Here is a 25,964-nt window from a genome sequence, read left to right on the forward strand (position 1 = left end):
CCCTCCCCCCTCTCCATGTTACATTTTCACCCCCTCACTCCTCCCTCCCCATGTTACTTTTTCACCCCCCTCCCCCCTCCCTCCTCCCTCTCTATGTTACATTTTCACACCCCTCCCTCCTCATGTTACATTTTCACCCCCCTCCCTCCCCTCCATGTTACATGTTCACCCCCCTCCCTCTCCATGTTACATTTTCACCCCCTCATGCCTCCCTCCCCCCTCCCCATGTTACATTTTCACCCCCCCTCCCCATGTTACATTTTCACCCCCCCTCCCTCCTCCCGCCCCATGTTACATTTTTACCCCCCTCCCTCCTCCCTCTCCATGTTACATGAGGAGGGGGGGGGTAAAAATGTAACATGGGGGGAGGGGGAGGGCGGAGGGGGGAGGGAGGAGGGGAGTGAAAATGTTACATTTTATATTAAAACATCTATAAAAATTAAAACATTGTTTGCTGAAAACGTTTATATTTGCTGGGCTTATGGGCAATCTGATTGGTCCGTTGTTCTGTCACTCACCCTCTGGCCAATCTGATTGGTCTGTGGCCCGGCCCCACCCCCCCACACCTCTCATTGGCCTGCGTGGTTCGCTGACCTCACAAACCCAACTGCCACACTCAGAACAATCACTGCCTCACCGCCTGCGCTCACCTCCCCTGCGGACTAGACACCACCTCAGGTACCGTGCACCGCCGCGTGCTTCTCCCCCCCACCCCCCCAACACACTAACCCCCCCCCCCCTCCCCCACCAACACCGCCCAGTGCAGTCACCCGCCAGCACACCATACACCGTCCAGACACACACCCCCCTCACGCACACCCTCCGCTGCTGACACCCAAATGCCACCCCCATCCCACAAACAACTGCCACCACCACCCCCTCACCTCACTCGCTACTTACACTCTCTCACCCGCAGCTCACCTCCCCCCCCATCACCCCCTTCACCCGCAGCTCTCACACCTGCGGGACCCGTTTTCTCTCCCCTCAGCGGGGACGCCGGGAGCACTGGGGAGGGGGGGGGTGGAAGGAGCACACGCCGATTCTCCTCACCACTCATGGGCCCCATTCTCTCTCCTCTACCCTCAGCTGGGGACCGCCGGGGATGGGGGGTAGGGGGTGAAAGAGAGAAACCCGCGCAGGAACTAAGGGGGATGGGGTGGGGGATCCGATTGCCGGGGACAGGGGTGGGGGATCCGATTGCCGGGGACAGGGGTGGGGGATCCGATTGACGGGGACAGGGGTGGGGGATCCGATCGACGGGGACAGGGGGGCTCACTCCCCTCACCTCACCCCCCCACCCAAGATTCAAACCCGCACCCATCCATGATTCACCCGACCCAAGATTCACCACCCCCTCCCAGCCACCCACGATTCACCACCCCCTCCCACCCACCCACGATTCACCACCCCCTCCCACGATTCACCACCCCCTCCCACCCACGCCCGATCCACCACCCCCTCCCACCCACCCACGCCCGATTCACCACACAAACACACACGCGATTCACCACCCCCACCCACCACACACACACACGATTCACCCCCACCCACCCACGATTCACCACACACACACGATTCACCCCTTCCTCCCCCTCCCCACAACAATTATTAGGGATTCACATCCTGGGCAACGCCAGGTCTCTCAGCTAGTGTGTGTTATATTTGTTATTTCTCAACTAAAACTTCAATGTTTGGAGAAGAGATTAGCTCCATTTAAATGAACGACATATTGCAAAAGGGGCCCATGGTCCTTTTTTTAATGAGCAGTGAAGCTACTTCCCAGTGCTGGTAAATAGGTCTGCTTCATCCAGTTGAATGACACTAAAAGCACAAGAAATCGTTTTGTGCTTGCCTGCTCTGCTGTTACACTATGGCTAAATAATTCACTAGTTTCATACCTTAGGCTTGGCTGCTTTTTCAATCTAAGTTTGAGGTTAGAGAGTAAGGCTGAGTCCCCGCTGGTGCTGAGCGCGCTCATGCTTGGAGAGCGTTCCAAGCATGAGCGCCGGGTGTCCTTGCATTTGCGCATGCGCGGGGGGCATTGCGGGTAGTTGAGTGCACTAGAAAGTAAGATTTTTTTTGTGTATCTAATCGCCCAGCGTGTGTGCGTGCACTTACATAGATCTATATATGTAAGTAACCGCGGCAAGCACCGCTCGCTCAGCGCTAGCGGGGCTGCAGCCTAAGACTAAGGCCTCGCTGCCTCAGACAACGCGCCTGCACTGCAGACAGGTGGCGCGTGGAGAGGCACTTGACCGCTATATGCGGTCTGTAGGGAGCTGGAGCTGTAGCGGGGGGGGGGCATAGTTTGAGCAGAGGGCTCTCCGTGCTGTCCCCCCATTCCCCGTCGGTCCCCCGCTCTCACACACACAACACATACATACACCCCCCCCTTCATTTTGGAAGTGAGGGAAGCTGCCTCTATCTCCAGACCCGGCGCTGATTGGCTCACCAGCGCACCACGTGACGCATCACTGATTGGGATCGCAATTCTCTTGCATCCCTTGGCGGCTGACGCGTCGCTGCGCGTAGTGAGCCATGCAGCGAGGGGGGACTGGGACCAGCTCGGGAGGATACCAGGTGATGGTAAGTAACGCGGCCACACACACCGCTGGATGCAGCGGGACCCAGGCCTAAGAAGTGTTGGCAGTAATTACTGTCGGGTTGTTCACCAATATTTATTTGCACTACACTCAAGTGGAATAATGAGAATATGTGCATTCATGCCCAATCTTATTGTTTGCTCCTACAAGGTTTGTTTTAAGAGGGTTGATTGTAAAATATGTCTCCTTACACACTGTACTCTGCTTCCATAGGAAGGACTAAAAGTGCCTGATATCAATGATTTTTGTTTTAAGTTTGCGTGTCTTGTATAAAAAAAAGCAGATGCACTAAAAATCTTAACATTACTTTCCCTATCTGTTTGTCTTTCCTTAGAGAAAGCTCTAAACCTCAGTATATCGAATAGTAAAGGTATTCAGATTGGAAATCACAATTTTGTGAGCATTACCAGAGAAATGAGCGCAGAGAAGAGCAGCGAAGCTAGAAGGATGGAAAGACCAGACTATTCATACTATGAAGACCGTGGTGTATTTGGTATGTGTAACGGGTATTCCCCCACCCAATAGCAGATATAGTGTGAGTGCGGAGAACCTACAGTTACCAGGTGTGGTGCTTTACCTGTTAGGCTCACAGGAGGGCTGAGCTTCCGCCACGGGGAACCTGGGGCAAGTATTTTATGAGTAACCATGTACTCGGTGCAGCGCCTCCACCTGCGATGGTTCCCAGCAGAGCGGGAATTGTTCCTCGCAGGACACATACAAATACTCAGCACACCGTATGTATAATAACCAATACCTTTACTTGTGCATAGGAAACATAACATCACCAGAACAACAGGTGGCCCTCTCTAGAGGAGACACCGACTACGGCGTCTCGCAGGACGCTCCCCCCCTACACCGGGTGATCCCACCCGTGTCCAATAATCCCCACACAATGTCCCGCACTCTTACAGAGAGAGGATATGTATGACTGCGCAGTCACTAGTGAAGCTAATAGGATCATTGGTGCACTTGTTGATAAGGATTACCTGCCGAGCGCTCCAGTGCTCGGGCCTGCAACTGGCTTCACAAAGGATCCGATGAGAGAAAAACACCGGAACCACCATCCAGGACGATCCCACGCGGAAAGCCTCTGCAGCGGCAGCGGAGGTCTAAGCCAAACCTCTGGATTTGTTTTTTTGTCTTCTCTCGGCTTTGTTCTTTTTTTCTATGTGACCTAGCACTTTTGATGTCTTTCAGTCTTACTTGAACAGTCCTTTCCAACTGTACATACTGTAATGGTAAACGCGTCAACACGTTTGTTCAACCGACAAATTACTTCTGTAAATAAATCTTAATTTAGTTAAGCACAAAACAGCGTCCACTGTGTCCCTAACTGACTCGGTGAACTAAGGTGATGCTCGCTGCTACTATAGGCCATCCCTACAGCACAGCAACCTTAAGTGTCTTCAGGGGAAACTCATAGGGCCTACGGGGTAGCCTGTCCTATGCAGGTGGGTCACTGACCCCCTGCACCCACACTACATCTCCCGTATCACCCGGATCCCCTCTCTAACTCCTACCTAATATCCCCAACACCTGCAGCCACACACTGCAACCTCACACAATACCCTCTTGTCAGCCCTAACAGCACTGACCTGACAAGAATGCACCTCACACACACCTAAGGGCAGAGTCCCTAACCTAGGGGCCGTCCCTTATTAATTACCCACTAACCTGGTGGGGATTTGGGTCTGTTTGGGACCTGGGGAACCTTACCTGGTGTAAGAGCCACTTGCTCCCTACACCCTTCCTTCCCCTTCTTGCTGCCAGCTCCAACTGCCGTTGCTCAGCGCGCGAAATGTATCTAGTTATGGCTCCAGGGCAATCCTTCAGCCCTATTGGCTCCCTGGCGTCACGTGGGGCGCTGCCGAGGCTCATGGGACCTGTAGTCCCTTCCAAGAGCCTTCCCTGGTAGCCTAGGGTTTCGCGGGTTCTCCTCATGCATGCGCAACTCTGCCGGGCCGTCGGGACTCACTGCGCATGCGCGATCTACAGCAAGATGGCGACGCCCTGCTCGGGAGCCGCTGGGGACTGCCGGAACGCCAAAGCGCTCCCTGCACTGGCCCCCACCCTCCAGAAGTGCCGGCGGGTCCATCGAGTGACCCGCGGCAGCAGAGGAAACGAGGGAGGGGTCGCAGGGCGGCAGGCACGTAGAGGGGACCTGGCTACATCTGTTTTAGTAATGAAAGATGGGTGTTATTTTAGGTTGGGAGCCTCCGATTGAACCACCTGTGCTGAAGCAGGCATAGCCTGAAAACCTGACCTGTTGGGGGGTTTAAAGACTGGAGTTGAGCACCTCTGCCTCAGGAAACTTCTCTCTGACGCTCTTGTACCTGAACAAACATAACTTTTGGTCTGATTAAAGACATAACAACTTGACAAATATTTTAACATTTTACTGCAGTATTAAAATGCCTCATATTACATCAGGCAATAATGACGCTGTTACTACATGATTGTTTACAAATGTATTTTGATGTCATGCAAGACAATATGAGGCTGTAGCTTGTTCATTATGCCCGATTTAGACATTCTTTCTTATGTTCTTTTTCTGTCGTTGTTTCAGATTGCCCCACTTTGGTTGGTGAACAACACCTGAAACTCCTAAGGGATAATTTAGGAAAAGATTGGATAGATTTTGCTTCCAACGTTGGCTTTCGCGAAGCAGAAATTGATGAAATTGACCATGACTATAACAGGGATGGACTGAAAGAAAAAGTTTATCAAATGCTGCGTCAATGGCATATGAAAGACTCCAAAAGTGCCACAGTGGGGAAGGTAGCCAGAGTACTATATGCTTTGGGGAAAATAGATCTTCTTAATGAAATCATCGCTCTGAGTGGCATTTAGTAGGTTGTCTAAGAAGCATATGGGAAGATTTACTTGAAAACAAGTGGAATGCTCTGTGAAGGCTCAGATACCAGACAGCCTATTAAATCAGTGACTTTCTAATGCTTACTCTGGCCACTAAATCAAAGATTGATACTTTGGGCCATCGTGTCTTTTGTTGCCCAGGAAAGCACCTTATTCAGTATATCACAAAATGCATTATATAGAGTTGTGGTTAGCAAAAACTTCACTAGGAAAGACGAGTAGCTCCAGGTCTAAATGGACAACTACAAACTGTACTTCTTCTTGGCTGGTAGCTCTTAAATTTACCACTTACTGTGCACATTTACATAGGGGGAAAAGATGTCCGTGCCTTAAATGTAATACTCAGATCGTCTCTCTTACTGGTTGCTACAAAATATGTTGGGTCTCAGCCATTTCCGTTTCCCACTTCTGCTCAGATCACATAACGGAAACCCTCCTATCAGTACACTATTAGATCACTGAGGAGTTCTTGGATGGAATCTGTTTTTCAGTGGCTTTTAGTTTGAGCTGATTTTATGAAAATCTTGGCTCGAGAAACCATGAATTTATTTTTTAACGCCATGCACCAAAAGCATGATAGCTCAAATCTTCAGTTGTAAATGGGAACGTGGATTTCAGTGGTGTATGCCACATTAGCTCCGTGCTATGGTAGGAATGAGATGTGAATCATTATCTTCATCAACCAGTTTCCCTCTAGTCCTCTCCACTCACACCATTGTACAGGGGTGGGAATGACACAATTCCAGGCCAAACCCAATACTGAAAGCGGACACCAAACATACATATGTAGGCACAAAGTTAAACATGCGCTTTGTCTCTGTTACTGACTTAATTTATTTTTTACTCTGTATCAATATGAAATATGGTGATAAACTTAAATCTTCCAATGAGTTAGTACTAGTAGAAGTGGTTTACCTGTTTTACATTAGGTGATCATTTTACCCTGAGCACAGTGTTATACATTTACAAAACCTTAAGGAATTATTTTCTATGAGTGTTTCAGGGTTAAGGCAAAAATGTTGGCTCATTGCAAGCTCCAACAAAACCAACATTTCTGTGATGCAAAATTCAAATTTTGCAAAGCACTTTTAGCTTTCACACTCTCAAACACAGCATGCATATATGAAACATATTTTACCATACTGTATTTTTGAATGAAGTATGTGAGCTATTTTTATACACCCCATGGTGCAATGTGAGCATATACAGTAGAAGAAAATGTATTTTAAGTGTGTTACATTTTAATGGATTAAGGTCCTTATTTTATAAAGTGGGATAACACCAATCTATTGCACAGAAAGCCCATTGAAGTCACGTTATATAATAAGGGCCTAAGTCCATGTTTTTCTTGACTTTTTTTCCACAGGAAATTTATATTTCTATGATCAGATATCAGAGAACCCTCTTCTTCTTAAGTTCATTAAAGTTCTTAGGAAACTGATTGAAAACTAACCAATACAAAGATCAACGCCTGCTCAGCCTAAATTAGAGTAAAGTGGATCAAGGTACATGCAGAATACTTAGTAATCAAAAACAGGGACGAACAAGCTCTGCAGTATTGCACTCGTGATCAGAGCACATGATTGAATTAAAACATAAAGCTTTAATAGGAACATAATTAAGAAATATATGGTGAAATGGAATGAAAAGTGCCTTTAACAATTTATATATACAAAGGTTAAAAACTAGTCGGAAGTATACCCGATATATCAAGGTAAGTAAGTTAACCTAGGGTGATCATGGCTCGTGGGCAAAATAATATTGAAGTTCACTGTGGTAAGTGACAGCCGAGTGCATCATTATAGGATAGCCCTATGGAGCCTGGAATATAAAAATAACCTAGGAAAAGGGGTGTTTAATTGGAGTGTGGACAAGGACTTTAGTCTCTTACCTGCAGACCTGTAAATAGTCCCACAACAGCAAGATGTTAATTAGTAACATAAGTCTTTGTCTCCCCATTCAATATTGATAAGAGACAATAAGGTTAAATTAGAATATGAACAACTCCTAAGCAGGGGACAAACCGGTGCACAGTGAAGGGATGAATGAATAATCAGAGGGATTTATTTAGATAAAAAACATGGACAAAGAAAGCACTGATACAGTCACTCTAACATGTTTCACAGTGCGTGTGAAACATATTAGAGTGACTTTATCAGTGCTTTTTGTCCATGTTTTTTAGCTCAATAAATCCCTCTGATTATTCATTCATCCCTTCGCTGTGCACCGGTTTGTCCCCTACTGGGGAGTTGTTCATATACTGCATGCAGATACCAGGGAGCACGTCAAGCAGAGGATCCACTATGCTGTGTTTATTTGGCAACTGCAAGCCACCATACCTTTACTTCATCCATTGAGAGAGATGACATCACGCAGCTTGGGCAGAGAGGTCTGAGGGTTCTGATGCTGAATACTTCTGGCTATGACACGGAGTTGTGAGAGCCGCTACAGAGCTGAGTTTAGCAACGCGGGAGGCGTGGACACCACACTCGACATCAACAGTGCCGTGAGAGATGTGCCAGTCGAGGATTACTCCCTGATGTAAGGTGTGCAACAATTATTTGCTATACCAGATGCTCCCCCCCTCTCCAGCAGCCCATTTGCCAAGTTGTGAGTACTATTACCCATTGATGGGTGTTCTCTTACTATACAGCGGAACTTCTGCCTTATTTTATTATCTATGAGTGACTCTTGAGCACCGGTTTCCTAGAGCACAATATGCTCTGATATCTTTCAGGTTATATTAGAAGGCTGACCTCAGCAAAAAATACCTCCAGTATAGGTTGGGGTAGATAGGGTTAACTGTGTGTCATAGGTGAAAAAGCGTCAGAGCGTCTTTTGCCCACGAGCCATGATGTCCCTGTTAACTTATTTACCTTGATATATCGGACCCTCTTCTGACTAGTTTTTAACCTTTGTATATATGTAAAGTGTTCGTTAAAGGCACTTTTCATTTCTTTTCACCATATATTTCTTAATTATGTTCCTAATAAAGCTTTTACGTTTTAATTCAATCATATACTCTGCTCACAAGTTCAATACTGCAGATCTTGTTCTTGTCCGTTTTTGAAACGGCTTGAAAACCTAAATACTTAATGATGGCTAAAGTTTACATTTACTATTGCATCTATAGTTACAAAACTATAATAATAACCATGTTCAGAACTGTAGCTTCCTATTTCTATACAATATAGATGTAATACAAAATTACTCATGAACAATGCACCAATATCACATCATGATTAAATGCCTCACTAGTTTAGTCTTCGGCACAGTAGCATGGCATCTTGTTTGAGAAATGGCTTTTGTAAAAAAAATTAAAAAAACAACGTTCCTTCCTCAGGTGAAGCGTTTATGAGCCAAATATAGGACTATTAACCTATAAACAAAAATCTACGAGGTAACATGTAGGTTTTTTTAAAGGCTTATTTTTGTGTGATCCAAAAATTGTTCTGCATCATTCTTATTACTTTATAAAGTAGGGTGATTTTTTTTTCTTCTATTTTGTAACTGGGACCTGGAATAGAAGTTTGTCAATGGGATATGTTAGTGTGTGTGTTTCACTTATGTACCAAGAATCAAATTTGAATAATAATTGTTTCCATCCCATAGCACTGACCGTGTATGCAGCCCTGTACAAATACTTTTTTTGTAGACACGGGTTCCTGCCTCCCAGATCTTGCAGTCTATTTTTTTGCGATTAATTGGAAATCAAATGACTTGCCCAAGGTCACAAGGAGAGGACACTGGGAATTTAATCCAACTCCCCTTCTTCAAACTCACCGTCATTGTTCATAGTGTAATTGCCTTTAGTCCTTGAATGCTGTTCATTACTTTGAGTGCACATACTATAGTTCTAAGCACCTAAAACTTTCATTGTTAAGGGGGAATGTGTCATTGCTGTTTCATGGAGCCTGGTTTCATGTTGACCATTGACCTGTTGTCTGCCATACGGAACCTGGAACACATTGCAGGGCTTTCTCTTGGAGGAATCATGGAATGGGCCACCTGATCATAACCAAACTGCTGGAATACTTAAATGCCATTACAAAAAGCAATAATGTTAAATAAAGTATTTTTATTGAAAGGTCTTGTGTGCATTGCAACGTCAGATGGTCAATTAGCAGTCAAGTAGACCAAATAAATAGGGTGACCAGATTTTCAAAATGAAAAACCGGGACACATAAAAAAATTATTTATAAAAGAAATTACATCACTTGACGCCCCCATTGCCATGACAACGAGACACTGACGTTAGGAGGTGACATGTTGCCATAACAATGTGGCCTCACGTGATGCCTCGGCGCCATAATGCGTCCCGTTGTCATGTCAACTTGATGCTGCGTGACGGCACGGAGCAGCTCGTTATGGCAATGTGCATTACGTGACGTTGCGCAGCCATGTTGACGGAATTTGGAGAGGAGGATACAGCCAAAGGCAAGATAAATAAATATATAATAAATAGATCTAAAAAAAAAAAAAATGTTATCTCCACACAGAGCCACTGACCCATACACCCACTGACCCACACACAGCCACAGAGCCACTGACCCACACACCCCAACACACAGAGACACACACACACACACACACACACACAGCCACACACAGCCACACACAGCCACACACAGCCACAGAGAGCCAGTGACCCCCACCCCCCCCACACACACACACACACACACACACCCAACCAGCGAGACACACCCAACCAGCGAGACACACACAACCAGCGAGACACACACAACCAGTGAGACACACACAACCAGTGAGACACACACAACCAGTGACACACACACAACCAGTGACACACACAACCAGTGACACACACACAACCAGTGACACACACACAACCAGTGACACACACACAACCAGTGACACACACACAACCAGTGACACACACACAACCAGTGACACACACACAACCAGTGAGACACACACAACCAGTGAGACACACACACACTCTGTCCTACCTTTCAGTCTGGAGCAGGGGGGGTGGGGAATTCATTGTGACTGGCAGCAGACACCTCACTTCTGGCTCACACTGCTGAGGCTCCGCTGACACTAACCCTGCCCCCACCCTCTGCTGTTAGACCGGCCTCCGCTCTCCTCTCTGCCTGCATTCTTTGCTCCCTGCTACCCCCCTGCTCTGATGGCCAAATCCGGAACAGCCACAAGAATGCGGGGCAGCCGGGACAGCCATTAAAAAACCAGGACTGTCCCAGCTAAACTGGGAAAGCTGGACACCCTAGTCTAACCTGAAACCGGAACACCCATATCTGTTGGCCTAGAATACAATTTTAGATCTGTACCCCAGGTCAATCCACTGATGGATGAAGTCCGCCCCAATGTTCAATTTTGGCATCTTCCATATTTGTGGGTCGAGGGTTTACTTGCCATTCCGGCCTCATTTTCATGTTGGTAAGCACCTTTCCCACTTTAGCCTGGTATATTGTTCATGCTTCCATAGTGCGATTGAACCTAAAAGTACCACTGTACACCTTCCTGAACACCCGTTGCCACCTTCCCGTCACTGAGGCAATGAGCAGGATTTGCAGTAAGGTAATGTTACATATTACTTTAATATAGGTAGGTATAGAGAACGAAAGAGCACAATCTGAACTGTTTCCACTCTACCACTAAACACTCCATCTCCAACTTGTAACCTTCTTGTCCTGTGTTACTTGGAAACCGCATTCTTCCTGAACTTGCTCAACTTAACATACTTGATTTTAAATAAGCCTTTTTAATATAGTCTCCTCAACTAGCTTTGTCATGTCTTCCTTGGGCAAGGGAAAAAAAAATACAAAACCACATTGTTATTATTTAATGTAATAGGAAGCAAAAATCAGCTCCAACGTTAAAAGATTTTTTTTTTTAGATCAAATTCACTTTTTGTTTTTAGAACAAAGACAGGGAGGGTCAAGTGCACATTTCTAGTTTTTCATTTCATGGACTTTCGGCAAAAGTCTACATATAGTAAAAAGTACATAGAACCAGATAAGTATAGGACTTGTGTAGAATATCTTAAAAAGGCAGAGTATTACACAAAAAGTGAAAAGTGTATTCCTATACTTAAACCTGTCCATGTTGCTGCTCCCTCCAGTCAGCGGCTGTGAATCAATGTATCTGTCAGTCACCACTGCAGCCAGTAACAGCGTGCTAAATGCTTGTTTGCAGGCACGCTAGCAGCAGGGTCCAGTTCGCTTTGACCAACCACAGCGGCGACAGACAAGTCAGTCCGTGCTGCTCTGCAGCACAGGCGCAATTTTAGGCTCCGCACTCAACCAATCTTGACAAACAACCTCCCTTTATATTAGGTTCAAGACTCGCCTGGCAAATAAGCATTAGCAGCCATATTATTCACTACAATGTGTGCAACAACCCATTCATAACAAGCACAGCTCTATTTATATTCTAGATATGGCTCCTAGATCTAATGTGTCAAAAGAGCAATGTGATGAGCCACTTGCACATTATCCCTCCCAAAATATACTGCTCCTATTGTAAGCATTTGCCTAAATAATGTGCGATATCACAGTACTGTATCTGATTTTATGTTTAGTAACCCTACTACCTAGGACTTTGTATTCCTGTACCAATTCTGTTTGCACACCACTCACTAGAACATATAAATAAATTCAACACTCTGGGGTGAACAAAAATAGAATACTTAAACACATGCCCATATAAATATACTTGGGTATACAAAACAAACATAAAAGAACACCAATTTTACATGCCACTTAATTCAAGTCACGGTAGACATTTTAGGAGTAGGGCGGCTCTGGCTAGAGACCAAAATAGCATAGCTACCTGCCGTGTGAAAGTATGACAGAAATGTTATGTACAACACACAAAGTTGCCAGGCACCCATTCCAAATATTAATATGTAGCCACATATCCTCCAGCATGTTGTACTTTTGTATATACATTTTAGGAGTAAAAAACATCTTGTGACCTGTATCAATCTTTCTCACTTATAATACCCTATACGATGTACTAATGCACATTAACGAATTCTGCCGATTGGTGACATTTTTGTAAAGAAAACACCTACGGTAGAAGTATTTTTTTAAATGAAATGGTAAACATGGCGAGTGGAGGCTACGGAGGGGCTGGATGTAATCTGGCTGCTCCCTTTTGTCTTCGGTCACTCGGCTCAAGAGTTTTCACAGACCACTTCCCTTATCTTTTATTGGCTCTCTGATAATGACAGGGTGGGCTATGGTATCAGGGGTCCCAAACAAAAGCCATTTGTAATTCATTTCTAGAGAAAAGAAAATATTTAACACTTTGTTTAACAGTTTGATCAGTTTAAGGATGTCAAAGGAAACCGTCTGTCCACTCTAGGATGACCACCAAAGCTGTCTAGCTTGATAAGGAGATATATCGAGCAGGAAAGTAGCCTTATGGAGATGTGGGGTAAGAGCCGCTTGCAAACCCGCTTCCCATGTGGGGCCAGCGGCCGCAGACACAGCAGCCCACGGATAGAGCTCACAATGGTCCGTCCCCTCTGTTGCTCCCGGCTGTGTGTTCCTTTGGAGAGGTGAATGACACACTTGCTGCGCGAGCGCGATCAGAATAGTAAACAAGGAATAGGATGATCGACATCAGCGCTGCTCTGGTAGATGATAGACTCACCAGGTAAGAGCAATTTATTGAAACTATATAAAACGGGTATAGTTTATTGCATCCGCAAGTAATCATGTAAATGACATGGTCTGTGTTACATGTCACGAATGACAGAATTGTATATTCTTTAGTAAGTTCTGTACAGACATACCCCGCTTTAAGGACACTCACTTTAAGTACACTCGCGAGTAAGTACATATCGCCCAATAGGCAAACGGCAGCTCACGCATGCGCCTGTCATCACGTCCTGAACAGCAATACCAGCTCCCTACCGGGCCCGGAGCTGTGCGCAAGCGGGGAGACTGTAGAGCCTGTTACAAATGCGTTATTTACATCAGTTATGCACAGACATTATGATTGCAGTACAGCACATGCATCGATAAGTGGGAAAAAGGAGTGCTTAACTTTAAGTACATTTTCGCTTTACATACATGCTCCGGTCCCATTGCGAACGTTAATGCGGGGTATGCCTCTATTAGTAAAACTTTTACTTTTTTGAACATATTGACATATCTTGCATGGGACCTTGAAGGTATTTCTGTGATCCCTATAGGTTGCTAATGGATATTACTGTGTTTCCCGTCTCTTTACTCCTGTTTATTTTTCCTTCTCCTTTTCATCTGTATTACACAACTGATTATGATGTTGCTATGTTTTTTTGTATGTATCAAATGTTTTTTATTGTTTACTCTTTATTTATGTATTCAATCTGTGGCTACTAGACAAATTACATACATATATACTATGTCACTCTGTAGGGCATCATGCTAGTATAGACTAATGTATTATGAGAAACTTACTATGATATATACATTGATCTTTCTTTTATGAAGTATATTTTATGCGATTACTTGTTATGAGCCCTGTGTGTTGAAATTTGCATAAATGTCTTTCAATCAGGTGCAACACATTAGTCAACCATTAGAAGGGAGTTATAAATAACACCCTCCCTTCATGTCTTGTTACACTCCTTGAGAAAGGGTGAACTCGCCCGAAACGCGTGGGAGGAGGCCTTTTTGTTATGTTCCCTAGTATCCGTTTTATGTAGTTTCAATAAATTGCTTTTACCTTACCTGGTGAGCCTGTCATCTACCAGAGCAGCGCTGATATCAATCATCCTACTCCTTGATCAGTTTAAGGAACCCACTTCCATATGCATGTGTAATTGTATTTATATAGTGGCAACAGTGTACACAGTGCTTTACAAAATTACAATGCAGGGGAAATAAAGTACAAACAATGGTGATAAAAGCAGCAAGTAAATGCCAACATAAGAGCACAGGGAGGCTCTGCCTTGAAGAGTTTACAATCCAAGTGGTATATTAGGAGATTTGGGTGCATAAGATTTTTAAGAAGTGCAGTCAGGGAGGTTAAGTGTACCAGGAGCCATTAGTATTGGCGTGCATACATTTTATGAGATGCTTCTTTTAAGAGGCGATTCTTCAGCTGGGCTTTAAAACGGAAAGAAAAGGTTTTTAACAAATATTTACTGGGAGAGTTCCATAAGTTGGGAGAGAAGAGAAAAACATGTTTAAGGAGTTAAAAGGTGAGACGTCCTTGGGTTGAGCTGAAGAGGCGAGTGGGGGTGTAACGAGAGAAAAGAGTCCAGATATGGAAATTCAGAGGAGAGGAGGAAAATTGTGTAGTTTATACACAGATTAATAAGATGCAAGCAATGAGACCTTAGGAGGCAAGAAGCAAGTGAAAATCTAGAAAAGCAGGAGACATTCAATTAGCAACATGTTAGATGGTTTGTAAGGGAATAGGTGTGAGGCAGGGGGGCCAGACACAAAAAATGCTGCAGCAGTCAATCCGGGAGAGAATGAGGGCATGCACTAATGTTCTACTAGTCACAAAACAGAGCAAGAGGCATATTTTTTGCTACATTGCAGAGGAAGTAACAGCATGCTTTAGTAACAGCATTTTTATGAGGGTAGGAAGGATTTGAATGTAGTCCCCAGACAGCACATTTGCGAGACTGGGTGGTTAGTGGCATTAGTAAATAATAAGAGAATAATGGGCCTGTTTAGGGAGTATGAGAAGTGCCATATTAGCCATATTAAGCCTGAGGTGACAAAGGCATTAATTTCTGACTGTACTGCAGGTGTAAGGCCAGGTGCAAATACATATAGTTGTATGTCATCAGCATATAGATAATAGCGGAATCCAAAAGGAGTTAATGGGGTCACCCAGTGAAAAAGTGATTATACATTGAAGCGTAGTAGTCCTAAAACAGAGTCTTCAGGTACACACACAGATATCCAGAGAGGTAGAGGAGGAGTTGGCAAAATAGACACTGAACAAGGCATAATATCTAGACTTGGACTGAAGAAGGGAGTCAAAGACGGGAGGCATGGGGTGGATCAATGCCTGTTTAGAGAAGTGAAGTAGCTCTGTTTGGAAAGAAAAAGGAGCAGAGTTAAAGCAGAACAGGATTAATTAGTAAAAGAAATTGTATAGGAAGGAGAGGCTGTAAGTTGTGTGAGAAATGTGAGCATGGGGGAAAAGCACATGGAGTTATGGTCAGAAATTGGAGAATGAGAAGTCAGATTAGCAGTTTTTAGCAAAGACCAGGTCAAGGAAGCAGCCGCCTTTGTGGGTGCTGGAAGCAATCGATTGGCGGAGACGCGAGAAGCCCAGGAGAGGGGTTGTCAATGTGGCATTTAAAGGCCCCCCCAAGTGCAGACTTGGTGAGTCAGTAGCGAGGAAGGATTACTAGGATTCAGAAGAGAAGATGGGGTGGGAGGACGTAGAGTTAGGTGACCCCCGAAATTGGTCTGCATTTATAGGCTACTGCTAAGAGCAGCAAAGAGAGGAGGAAGCCTTGTATGATCCATTAAAGTCATTTTTTTTTTTTTTTTTTTTTTTTTTTTTTTTTAGAAGTGAGCCCCCTCTGGATCTTTTTTTGCTCTGTATGGTGCTCAGTTTTTCTTCTTCCTCTTTGCTGCTCTTACCTGAAACGGATTGCACATCACAGGACCTCCCAAGACTGATCCAGATCTCCACAAAAGTGAGTTCTTTCTACAATCCTCTCTGCCATTATGCAATAAAGGGGGGAGATTATTCTATGGGTCAGCATTTGCCATATGTGATAACCGACAGGACACACTAGACACTAGTCTCCCTTGCCAATTATGGATGTTATATTGAATTCATGTATATTTGAAATATTACAATGTATGTTTAAGAGCAACCGGATCTCTGCTTCCAGTACTGCTAAAAAGAATTGAGAAAATATGAATTTTTGAGGCTATAATGATTTTATTTTAAAAAGATATAAACCCAAAAAACAGGTTGTTTTTACATTCAAGTTGAGATTGAAAGAAACCTTGCATGGAGGCTAGATACACTATTCTTGCTTAGAGAGAACTGAATGCAAATTTAGGTTTAAAACTGTAAATATTTGGAATTATACAACAGCAGCCAAGCTTTCATGGGTGCATCAGCTTGAAATGAAAGAAACTACACATGACTACAATATATATCGCTGCAATATTAGGTCATTATAACCTTTGGAAAGTTCGACTAATAATACGTAGCTGATTTATTGCCAAGAAATACACCCAGGCGTTCAGATGATTATCTGAAGATAATCTGCAGAGATCTTCTCGCTCTGAGTAAAGCGCATACTAGAAACGCCATTTGGATCAAATCATACGTTTCCTGTGTCCAAGACAAGGGAAAACAAACAGCTAATACATTGTTAAAAAAATAAATTAAAAAAAGGACAACAATAACTTCCAGAGGCAAAACACCACATTTAATTAATCAACCTAAAAAACATACTAGCGCCATTCTCTCCTAACCCGATCTCGGTGAACTGGAGAATATCACCTGGCTATATATTCAGCCTATGCCATTCCCAGCTCAGGCAACTGCGGAGGTTGCATGTGTACACAGCAGCTCTCAGGTAAATAGAAGGGTAATTATGTTCATGGGTGCACACCCAAATTTACTAAAGTTAGAGGTGCACTCCTTCCGTGAACTTATGGCAGTGGAATGTTCAAAGGGTCAAATTTGTGACCGATGCCTTCAAGTAAAGGAACAACAATTGCCCTCAAATCATTTTTATGGGTTCGCTCCTAAAAATGTGAAATCTTGGAAGGTTTTACTTCACTTCGTCCACCGCGTTTTGGTTATCACAGGGTATTTTATGCCGGACCGGCCCTTCATTTCCACAGGCAAAGTACCCACCACTCTTCTTGCTTGGTTGTTTGTCACAATGATTCACAACGCTCCCCATCAATGTCCTTATGTATCCTCATCCCATAGGCAATGGTAAATTCAATTTTTAACATCTACGGTATAGCGAATCACTGTACCAGTGTTATTCTGGTTAATGAGTTCACTAGGTATATAAAAAATTAAAAAAATACAATTGTGACAGAACCCTGCTGCACACCACAACATTTGACATCTATATTTAGAAGTTGATTTTGCATATGAAAAAGTGTTTGATAACTTTTATGCAGCTGTTCTCCTAACATGTGGAAGTCTGTTGTAATTGGATCCCCTAATTTGTCATCAAATAACCCAGGAAGGTTAGCTCCCTCACCTCCAGAGGGGCCAATAATGCACTAAACAGCAGAAAGTGGATGGGAAGAACTGGTCACTTGTTTTTGTGAGTGTCCATCTCCATGGCTGACAGCAGGCAGACCTCTATAAAGTAAAAGCTGCAATTATCTGTCTATATATATGAGCACTAATTGTGTCAATGCAAAGCAAGCAGTGGGTCACACTAAGAATAATGGCCTAATGAGACACACAATGAATAGGAAAATGGCCAGAGGGAGAATAAAGATTCATGCTGTCTTCACTTTGCGGTTGCAGGACACAGAACTGCTTCAGCTTTATAAGCATTTGATTGTGCTGCCATCCTTAATATCCAGCTGTAATCAAGGCCGCCGACAGGGGTGGGGGGACAGAATTCCGGACCCAGAGGCTGCGGGGGGGCCCGGCCGGCACTGCAACTTGGACCCCACCTCTGGCCAGGTCCGGCTGCCGTGCGCGGCCGGGTCCCGGCTCTGTCAGCTGCCTGCAGGCCTCTCCCCCACTGTCCCGAGCCTCCACCTCTGGCGCGCGACAGCCCTCTCGGACGTCAGCGCGCCGGAATTAAGCTGGCTTCCGGTGAGTGCCAGCATGAGTGGGAGGCCTGGCGCATGTGAACGGCGGAAGCACGTTGGACTCAGTGAGGGAGAGGCCTGCAGGCAGCTGACGGAGAGCCAAGGTCCAGCATCGCCCAGCAGCTGGGCCAGAGGTCGGGCCCAAATCGCAGTGCTGGAACCCCCCCCCCCCCCCCCCCGCGGCCTGCGGGCCCGGACTCAGACCAACCCAAGGCAAGTCTTTTTTTTTTTAATATATATGTATTGGGGGGATTTTAATATGTATTGGAGAAGCTGAGGGGGGATTTTACCATTTACTGGTGGGAGCGGGGAAGTTTAATATGTATTGGGGGAGTGGGGATCTTTTTAATATGTATTTTGTGGGGGGATTGAGTGAGTGGGGTAATTGACGGAAGGTAGGGGGCGAGTGGGAGGAGAGAGGGGTGAGGGAGGGAGGGAGGAAAAGGGAGTGAAACGTAGGGGAGAGAAATATATGTGAGGCGGGGGGGGGGGAGAGAAATAAATGGGAAGAGGGGAGGGGGGAATAGAGGGGACTTGAGGTGTGAAATGGGGGGGCTCGAGTGGCCCCAGAAGTAACTAGTCCTGGGCCCCCAAGAAATCTGTCAGCGGCCCTGGCTGTAATGGCAATGCACATGCCAGTCTTCCAGGGGTTATCATGCACCCATTAAGCATGTCGCCAAGTACACCTATTACCTTAACAAAAAGGATCCTCCACACTGCTAAGTAGTTTTACCTATGAGGTTATTCCATAACTAAATAGTGTGAAATAGATGCGATAACGTATAATATATACACAATAAAAAAATTAAAGCAGGTTATGTACTTCAATAGTCTTGCTGGGTACTAGTAAAGGTTTACCAGTTCAATGCTAAAAGTCACCCAAAAAAGATTACAAATCCAGTATAGTACGCTGCAGTCCCCTCCAACATAGAACGCTGGTTGATGAATACTAATTTTTTTCAAATACTCGGGACAAACACTGCTCATTATACCAAGTGCCAGGTTCATTCAAGTGTTACCACTGGACTGGACATGGTATGTTTATAGTTGGTAATCCATTGTCAGCGACCAACCTGAGATTTCCATGTGTAGACCGTACTGTATATGAGCTTTCACAGTCACAAAGTCACAGGTATTTCCATTGCTATATTGAAGCAGAGTGCCAGTACACAACGTGTTGGGGTAACCCCTTGTCAGGTGCACTTTGTTATTGAGTGATTTGGAGTGAGGTTGAGCAGTCCCATCTATATATTATCGCTTCGGTAGGTGCTCGGATTCCTCTGCATTACCTCCGGACCAGCCCCAGAGCAAGGAGTAGTGCAAGTGGTGCCTCTTCCCTAGAGGCTGTTACAGGCGTGCCACAAGAGATCGCTCAGGTTTCACACGTTAATATACCCACTTCCTCCACTACACAAGGACTTCCATGTAGCTGCATTAAAAGTTACCACTACCTATAAAATATGTTTTTCTTCATTACCAATTGCTACTCTGGTTAAAACAAAGCTTGGGTTTCTATTCCGGTTTTGGAGAACGTTTTACAAAAGCGGTTACAAAGAAAGAAGCAGGAATAGAAAAGGACAAAAAAGGCACAGAAGGGGGAAAAAAATCCCCAAAGAAAAAGTAGATTTTGAGCAGTAATGAGTTTCCTCCGCGCTCATACAATCCAAATGCACCGTAAATTGCATGTTAAGTAGCAACTAATCACTACTAGACCGTGGAATATTTGGCATCGCCTCCAAACCACATGCTGGGTCACATTGATACCATTTCCAATGATTACTTAATTGGAGTTCTGCGCTCTTTCCAAGAAGCCGATGCTCCCTTTCTAGTCCACTGCTCATTTCAAATGAGTCACACTGCATTTGCATATTCCATTTTAATAGCTTTAAAAAAAAACCACAGAGATGCATTATTCTGCCCCACTTAATTCAGCAGGTTGTTCCCTCTGAACCCTTCTTCCAAAAACGGCTACAGAGTCCATTTGTGAGAAACGCAACCTTTTGTTTAAACAGCCTAAAATATACTGCAAAGTTAACAGTTTACATGAGGATGAGACCTTGAAAGAGCTGTACACTGGCTCATTAAAAAAAAAATGGTATCGCAGCCTTGAATGCAACATGATACAGAAGTGATGCCTATTTGCTTAGGATATTTATCTATTAAATCAGTACAGTGGTAAGCAATACAATCATGAAAAGGGGTCATTGTAGATTTAGAATAGCTAAACCCTTTAAAATGCTGCAAGCTTTTTTTCCACCCCTCTTCTTTAAGCAGCTCATTACTAGTGTCCGAAGTGTAGATGTCTCTCACCGGGAGGGAGACGATAACAGACGAGAGCATGATACCCCTATGCTTCTCTCAAACTCTCCACAGGCTTTAAACACACTGGTGTTGGTTTGCTATTCACTGCCAATGACAGTGAAATTTTACGGAGGTTGCATTCAATTTTTATAGCTATGCAGAAAGCGCATAGCATGCACCATGATCACTAAAATAACAATGCCTTTAGGGCACATATTTTTACATCCCTAAAATCCTTTCATACAAAATTGATATACAATTTATCGTCTATTGATCCACTGTTCAAAAGCCCCTCAAATAAATGAAATCATTCAAGGACACAGAATAGAATCAGGAGTTGTATTTATAAAAATTAAAATAGCTGAAAAATGAGAACTCCTTCTGGTATCTAAGGCCGCACGTATAATGCCCGCGATGGGCGACGTCATCCGTCGCTGTCAGCGAAAGCTATATTTCGCTTTGCGCCGGCGTTGCGGGCTTCCAGGCATTTGATTGATTCAGGGGCTGTCACGAGGCGACAGCCCTTGAAAAATCAAATATTGGGAGCTACCAAAATTCGATACGCAACGTCGCTGCTTCGCATTGTCGCCATTGCGCTTACTATAAGCGCACACAGCGGCGGCAATGCATTTGTTTTGGGCAACGTTGCGTCGCTGTCACTATACGCACGGCCCAAGAACGGCAACAAGCTGACACGCTACAAGAAGGCCGCCGCAAGCTGACAGGTACAAGAAGGCCGCCACCCTGCAGGTAAGCATCTGCCTCATTACAAACAGCATCTGTGTATTCAGGTTCAGTGGCTGACTCAGGCATTGATTCCTCTGAGGAAATTATGAAGTAACCAAGAGTGACTGGGTCACATTAATTACAATTAACTTCACTTGCATCAAGATCTTCAGTCGTACAGATGTATGCAAAGCTACGGCTGCCCAAGTCTTTACATGCAACGAAGTCTCCCGAGTCACCAAACCTAACCAATTAAGGCTCTTTATTCAATGTACCGGGATGTGGTTTCCTAGTCCTGGAGAAGATTATAGTCCCATTCATTTGATGGAACTGCACTCTTGTCTAACACAGGGAAGCGGTTTCACAGCATATTAAAAAGGGGCATGTTCTAGTGGCTTCCGGTGTCTATTTTTTTAATTTTTATTGTATTTATTCAGGTTTACCTCAAAATGTTTAATAATTCAGTGATTTTAAATGTAGCTAGATTCAAGTATTCTGATGATGCTGCACAAATGTAAAGTGTGCATTAATTTCCTCTTTATGCAGAATATTGTTTTTTAAATTCTTACACGTGCTTATCACATTAATTAAAACAGCAATAGTGCCGATCAGGGCACTATCGCATGGAAATCCCCATTCAAAATCTATGCTTTTTTTTCCCACAAAACTACCGAGTTGATCATAAACTAACAAGATTGTTGCATTGTGAGAAACGCAAGAATTTAATTTTGTACTGTAAGAACACTAATTTCTGATTTAATCAATTAACGTCAGGTCATTTATACGTCAGGAATAAACCATGGGTCCAAACGCAACAAGGGAATTCAAATATATTTGACATTTACATTTTTTTTTTTTTTGTAAGGCAGTAATGTTCTGTTTGTGCTGTGAAATAAAGCAGAATGTGGAAAAATAAAATCTGACAGGATTAAGACATTTTAACGTGGGAGATTCCAAAACAAAATAAAAATTGCATCTCAAAACAGATTAGGCCTAATAATACAGTCTCAGTGTACTAGTATCAGTATCAGTCTTTCCCAGGTACCAAATTGTGTTTCAGCTTTGCAATAAAACAGTGCCACATATAAAAGACTATCCACTTTGCACGAGCCTGAGGAAGCCCTGTTTAGGGCGAAACGCGTAGCTCTTCTTTAAACCACAGCCTGCAGCAATCGGAGAGGAACCGGAGGTGCTGTGGAATCTCTTGATCCGGACGCGGAGTAAAGAGAGTTCTATCCACTAACCAACATTTGATTCCCCTGGCTGCCAGTTTTTTCCTATCCCCCCAGAAGCAGTAGACGCTCCTCGGTTTTAATTTCATTTTTATCTGTTTTTACACATTAACTTGTCATTAGTGTATGCTAGTTTGTTCCAATAAAATTTAACCACCCCCGTGTTTAGTGTCCTATAGTCTTTTGCTATCTGGATCTAGCCCCTAGGGGTTTTCAACCACTTTTTGGAGTTCCCAGGATACCATTACAAGTGTGTACTCACACTGGCCCGTGTGAGTATTTTGTTTTATCGATATACTTTCCCCTTATTTTCCCTTTGCAATTGTCCCATACGGGACCTTTGACCTTTGACCTGTAATCCGTACAGGTGCTTGCAAGATACCGTTATAAGTTACCACTCACACTAGGCCGTGTGAGTGAATAATTATTATAATTATTAATATATTTTTATACACCTGATGACACTGTCTCATTGCCCCCCTTTACATCGCAATCGATTTTGTGTGCACATGTGTCTAATTACCTTTTTATCTATGTTATCACCCTTATGAGAGGAGAACCAATGTGAAGACTCGTCCAAAGACAAACATCAAGGTTACAGTAAGAAGAAAAGACAGAAAGAGAAGACCATAAAGAAAGAAGAAGGATCATCTAGAAGAAAGACACGACTGCAAAAGAAACCTTGATGGGATACAACTTACACAAGGCCGTGTAAGTTTTCCTTTTATTGATTTATTTCGCATCCATAGACTTATTTCACCCACCTGAGTCTTAACCCTATTCTAGGGGGTACCTATCTCCCTTTGAGGGCACTTTAAGGGTGTCAGAACCCCACTGAACATCATAGAGATAATACAATCACACTCCACCATTCCTCACGCTGTGCTCCCCCATCCCTCCTCACGTTCCACATATAAAAGACTATGTCATACATATTACAACTGGGAATCATAGATCGTAGTAATTTCCCATTTCACTATGTGGCTGCAACTCATCATACAGGGACTGAAGAAGCAGCTCAGAGAGTAAAGACTCTAAATCAGAGGCACGCAAACGTTTCACGGTGCCCCCCCCCCCATGCCTTGCCTTCTCCGACGCCGCAGGGTCGTGTGACGTGACGTCACGTGACCCGCGACATCATTTGACCTGCCGCGTTGCCATGGTCACACGTGCTAAAGCCGACTGAATCCCGGTGCGCAGAGGTCGCGCGCGAATGCCTGGGGGGAGAGCGGGACCCGTGCAACCGCCTGCACGCGCGCGTCCCCCCCCAAAAAAATTGTGCGCCCCCAGTTTGCGCACCGCTGCTCTAAACCATGACACGGAGCCTGGTTCTAATTCCGGTGTCGGCTCCTTGTCACCTTGGGCAAGTCACTTTATCTCCCTGTGCCTCGGGCACCACAAACAGATTGTAAGCTCATCAAGGCAGGGATGGTGTCTGCAAAACATCCTGTATACCACAAACTATACTGTAATTGTGAAGCGCGAAGTCCCATTGGGAGAAAAGCGCTATGAAATAAACGTATTCCACTAGAGCAGAAATCCTTCCCCCGATCTAGGGGTGGAGCGGGAAGAGAGTCTTACAGAGAGGAACGGAACAAGCTATTTTTAGCTCTGAAAACCTTCCCCTCCCCCCGTTTCCGACAGTTACCATTTTAGTTGTCAGCGTGTCCGCTCCGATTCGGCTTCCTATTGGCATGTGGAAACTGGCAGCCATTTTGATGTCGTGAATTGGAGCGGAAACACCAAACAACCACGAAACAGTAAGTATCTCGGGAAGCAAGGCATTCAGGAGCTAAACAGAGCTGTTCGGCGCCGGAGGACACCTCGGCTCATAGTTTATAAAGACACAAAAATAATCTATATGCAAAATGAGCAGAATTGTGGCTTTAAGCAAAAACGGTAAGTAATGTGTCCGCTTATGTATTTATACATCATAATAGCATCAAATGGCTATATATTGTTTCTTGGAGGATTGTGTTCATGACGGCCAAATTATAAAGGGCTATATTTAATTGTGTGTTACTGCAAATGAACACGTGAGAACAATGCCAGGTTTGTGCATTAAAAAGTGTCGGAAGTGCTTCCCACGTTGCCTTTTAAAGGGCAGAACGTAGTTGCTTTGCTGTAAGAAATTACCAGTTTGTGCCCTTAACTTCATACCGTGACACAGTGATCTGATTAAGCAGAACAGCGTATACATCACCACGAGATGAAAACGCCCTTGGGCAAGAAAGTGTTCAGCTACCAACTGTGAAGGTCGTTTAGCAAGCTCAGCTCGTCTAGGTGACAGGGATTAAAAAGCTTCACCATTACCCCGCACATCCTGGGAACCTAGTAATTAGTTAGTGACAGGCACTCAAATGATACAATCAAACGAAAATAACTTTTTGATGGAGGTGCAAATCAGACAACAGATCATGTATGTAGAAGGCTACAACATAGAAGGGGAAAAAAATGTAGTTTAGCTACGTGCATTAACATTCAGAAACACCCAGAGAAATCTGACAGCTTTGAGCACAGCCAGGGTTAAGATGCATAGCCAGAAAACCCACCCACAGACAGCTGTTTCAACCTTAATGGGTCTCATCAGTGTGGGGTTGGTTAACTGGCTATGCAATGAAGCGAAAGGATGGGGTTTACCATACTGAGTTAAGTTATGGTGAGTAAAAAAAGTGACAAAAACCCTCCACAGCAAAGCATATAGCAAATGTAAATGTATTGTAGCATTGCATAGCCAGTTAACCAACCCCACACTGATGAGACCCATTAAGGTCGAAACAGCTGTCTGTGGGTGGGTTTTCTGGCTATGCATCTTAACCCTGGCTGTGCTCAAAGCTGTGACCATGCAGCAAGCTTAAGCCTATAAGGAACCATGTATAAAATGGTTTTTAAAGCAAAAGGTGGCACTGTGTGCTCATTTGCATGTCATTTCCCAGAATCCCTTGCTGCAGTGGAAGTGCTGGGTGATAATGGTGAAAGGCGGGGTTGCAGACCTGCCTAAGACATGCAAATGAGCATACAGTATATTTACATTTGCTATATGCTTTGCTGTGGAGGGTTTTTGTCACTTTTTTTACTCACCATAACTTAACTCAGTATATATATATATATATATATATATATATATATATATATATATATACACACACACACACACACACACACACACACACACACACACACACACACACACACACACACACACACACACACACACACACACACACACACACACACACACTATATTACATTTTGGACACTTGGCACTTCTACAGGAGGACTTTAAATCAGCACTCTGGTCTGAAGATATTTTTTTTGGAGGGGGGAGAGGGATTGGGTTTAACCAGATACAGGGGGTCACCGGAACTGGTGTGTGGTCCTCCGACTCTGGTTCCCAATAGACAACTCCTATTGTATCGGGGCAAGAATACTTCCTCTTGGATAGAAACTAGCTGTGTGGTCATACTCTATCC

At 44.3% G+C, this 25,964-nt stretch overlaps 2 protein-coding genes across 3 annotated transcripts in view; one reads left to right on the plus strand and one right to left on the minus strand.

Annotated features, from left to right (window-relative positions):
- Positions 1 to 25,964, minus strand: part of SLC22A23 (solute carrier family 22 member 23) — a 140,223-nt gene that overhangs the window by 52,331 nt on the left and 61,928 nt on the right. The gene's annotated exons all lie outside the window — the stretch shown is intronic.
- LOC142487067 (receptor-interacting serine/threonine-protein kinase 1-like) lies at positions 615 to 5,588 on the plus strand. Its single transcript, XM_075585761.1, has 3 exons — positions 615 to 678; positions 2,938 to 3,096; positions 5,170 to 5,588. Exons 2-3 carry the CDS (start codon positions 3,018 to 3,020, stop codon positions 5,451 to 5,453), a joined length of 363 nt encoding a protein of 120 aa, XP_075441876.1. The 5' UTR covers positions 615 to 678; positions 2,938 to 3,017; the 3' UTR covers positions 5,454 to 5,588.

The sequence above is a fragment of the Ascaphus truei genome, chromosome 2, assembly GCF_040206685.1.
Source record: "Ascaphus truei isolate aAscTru1 chromosome 2, aAscTru1.hap1, whole genome shotgun sequence".
In the NCBI taxonomy this organism is placed as follows: domain Eukaryota; kingdom Metazoa; phylum Chordata; class Amphibia; order Anura; family Ascaphidae; genus Ascaphus; species Ascaphus truei.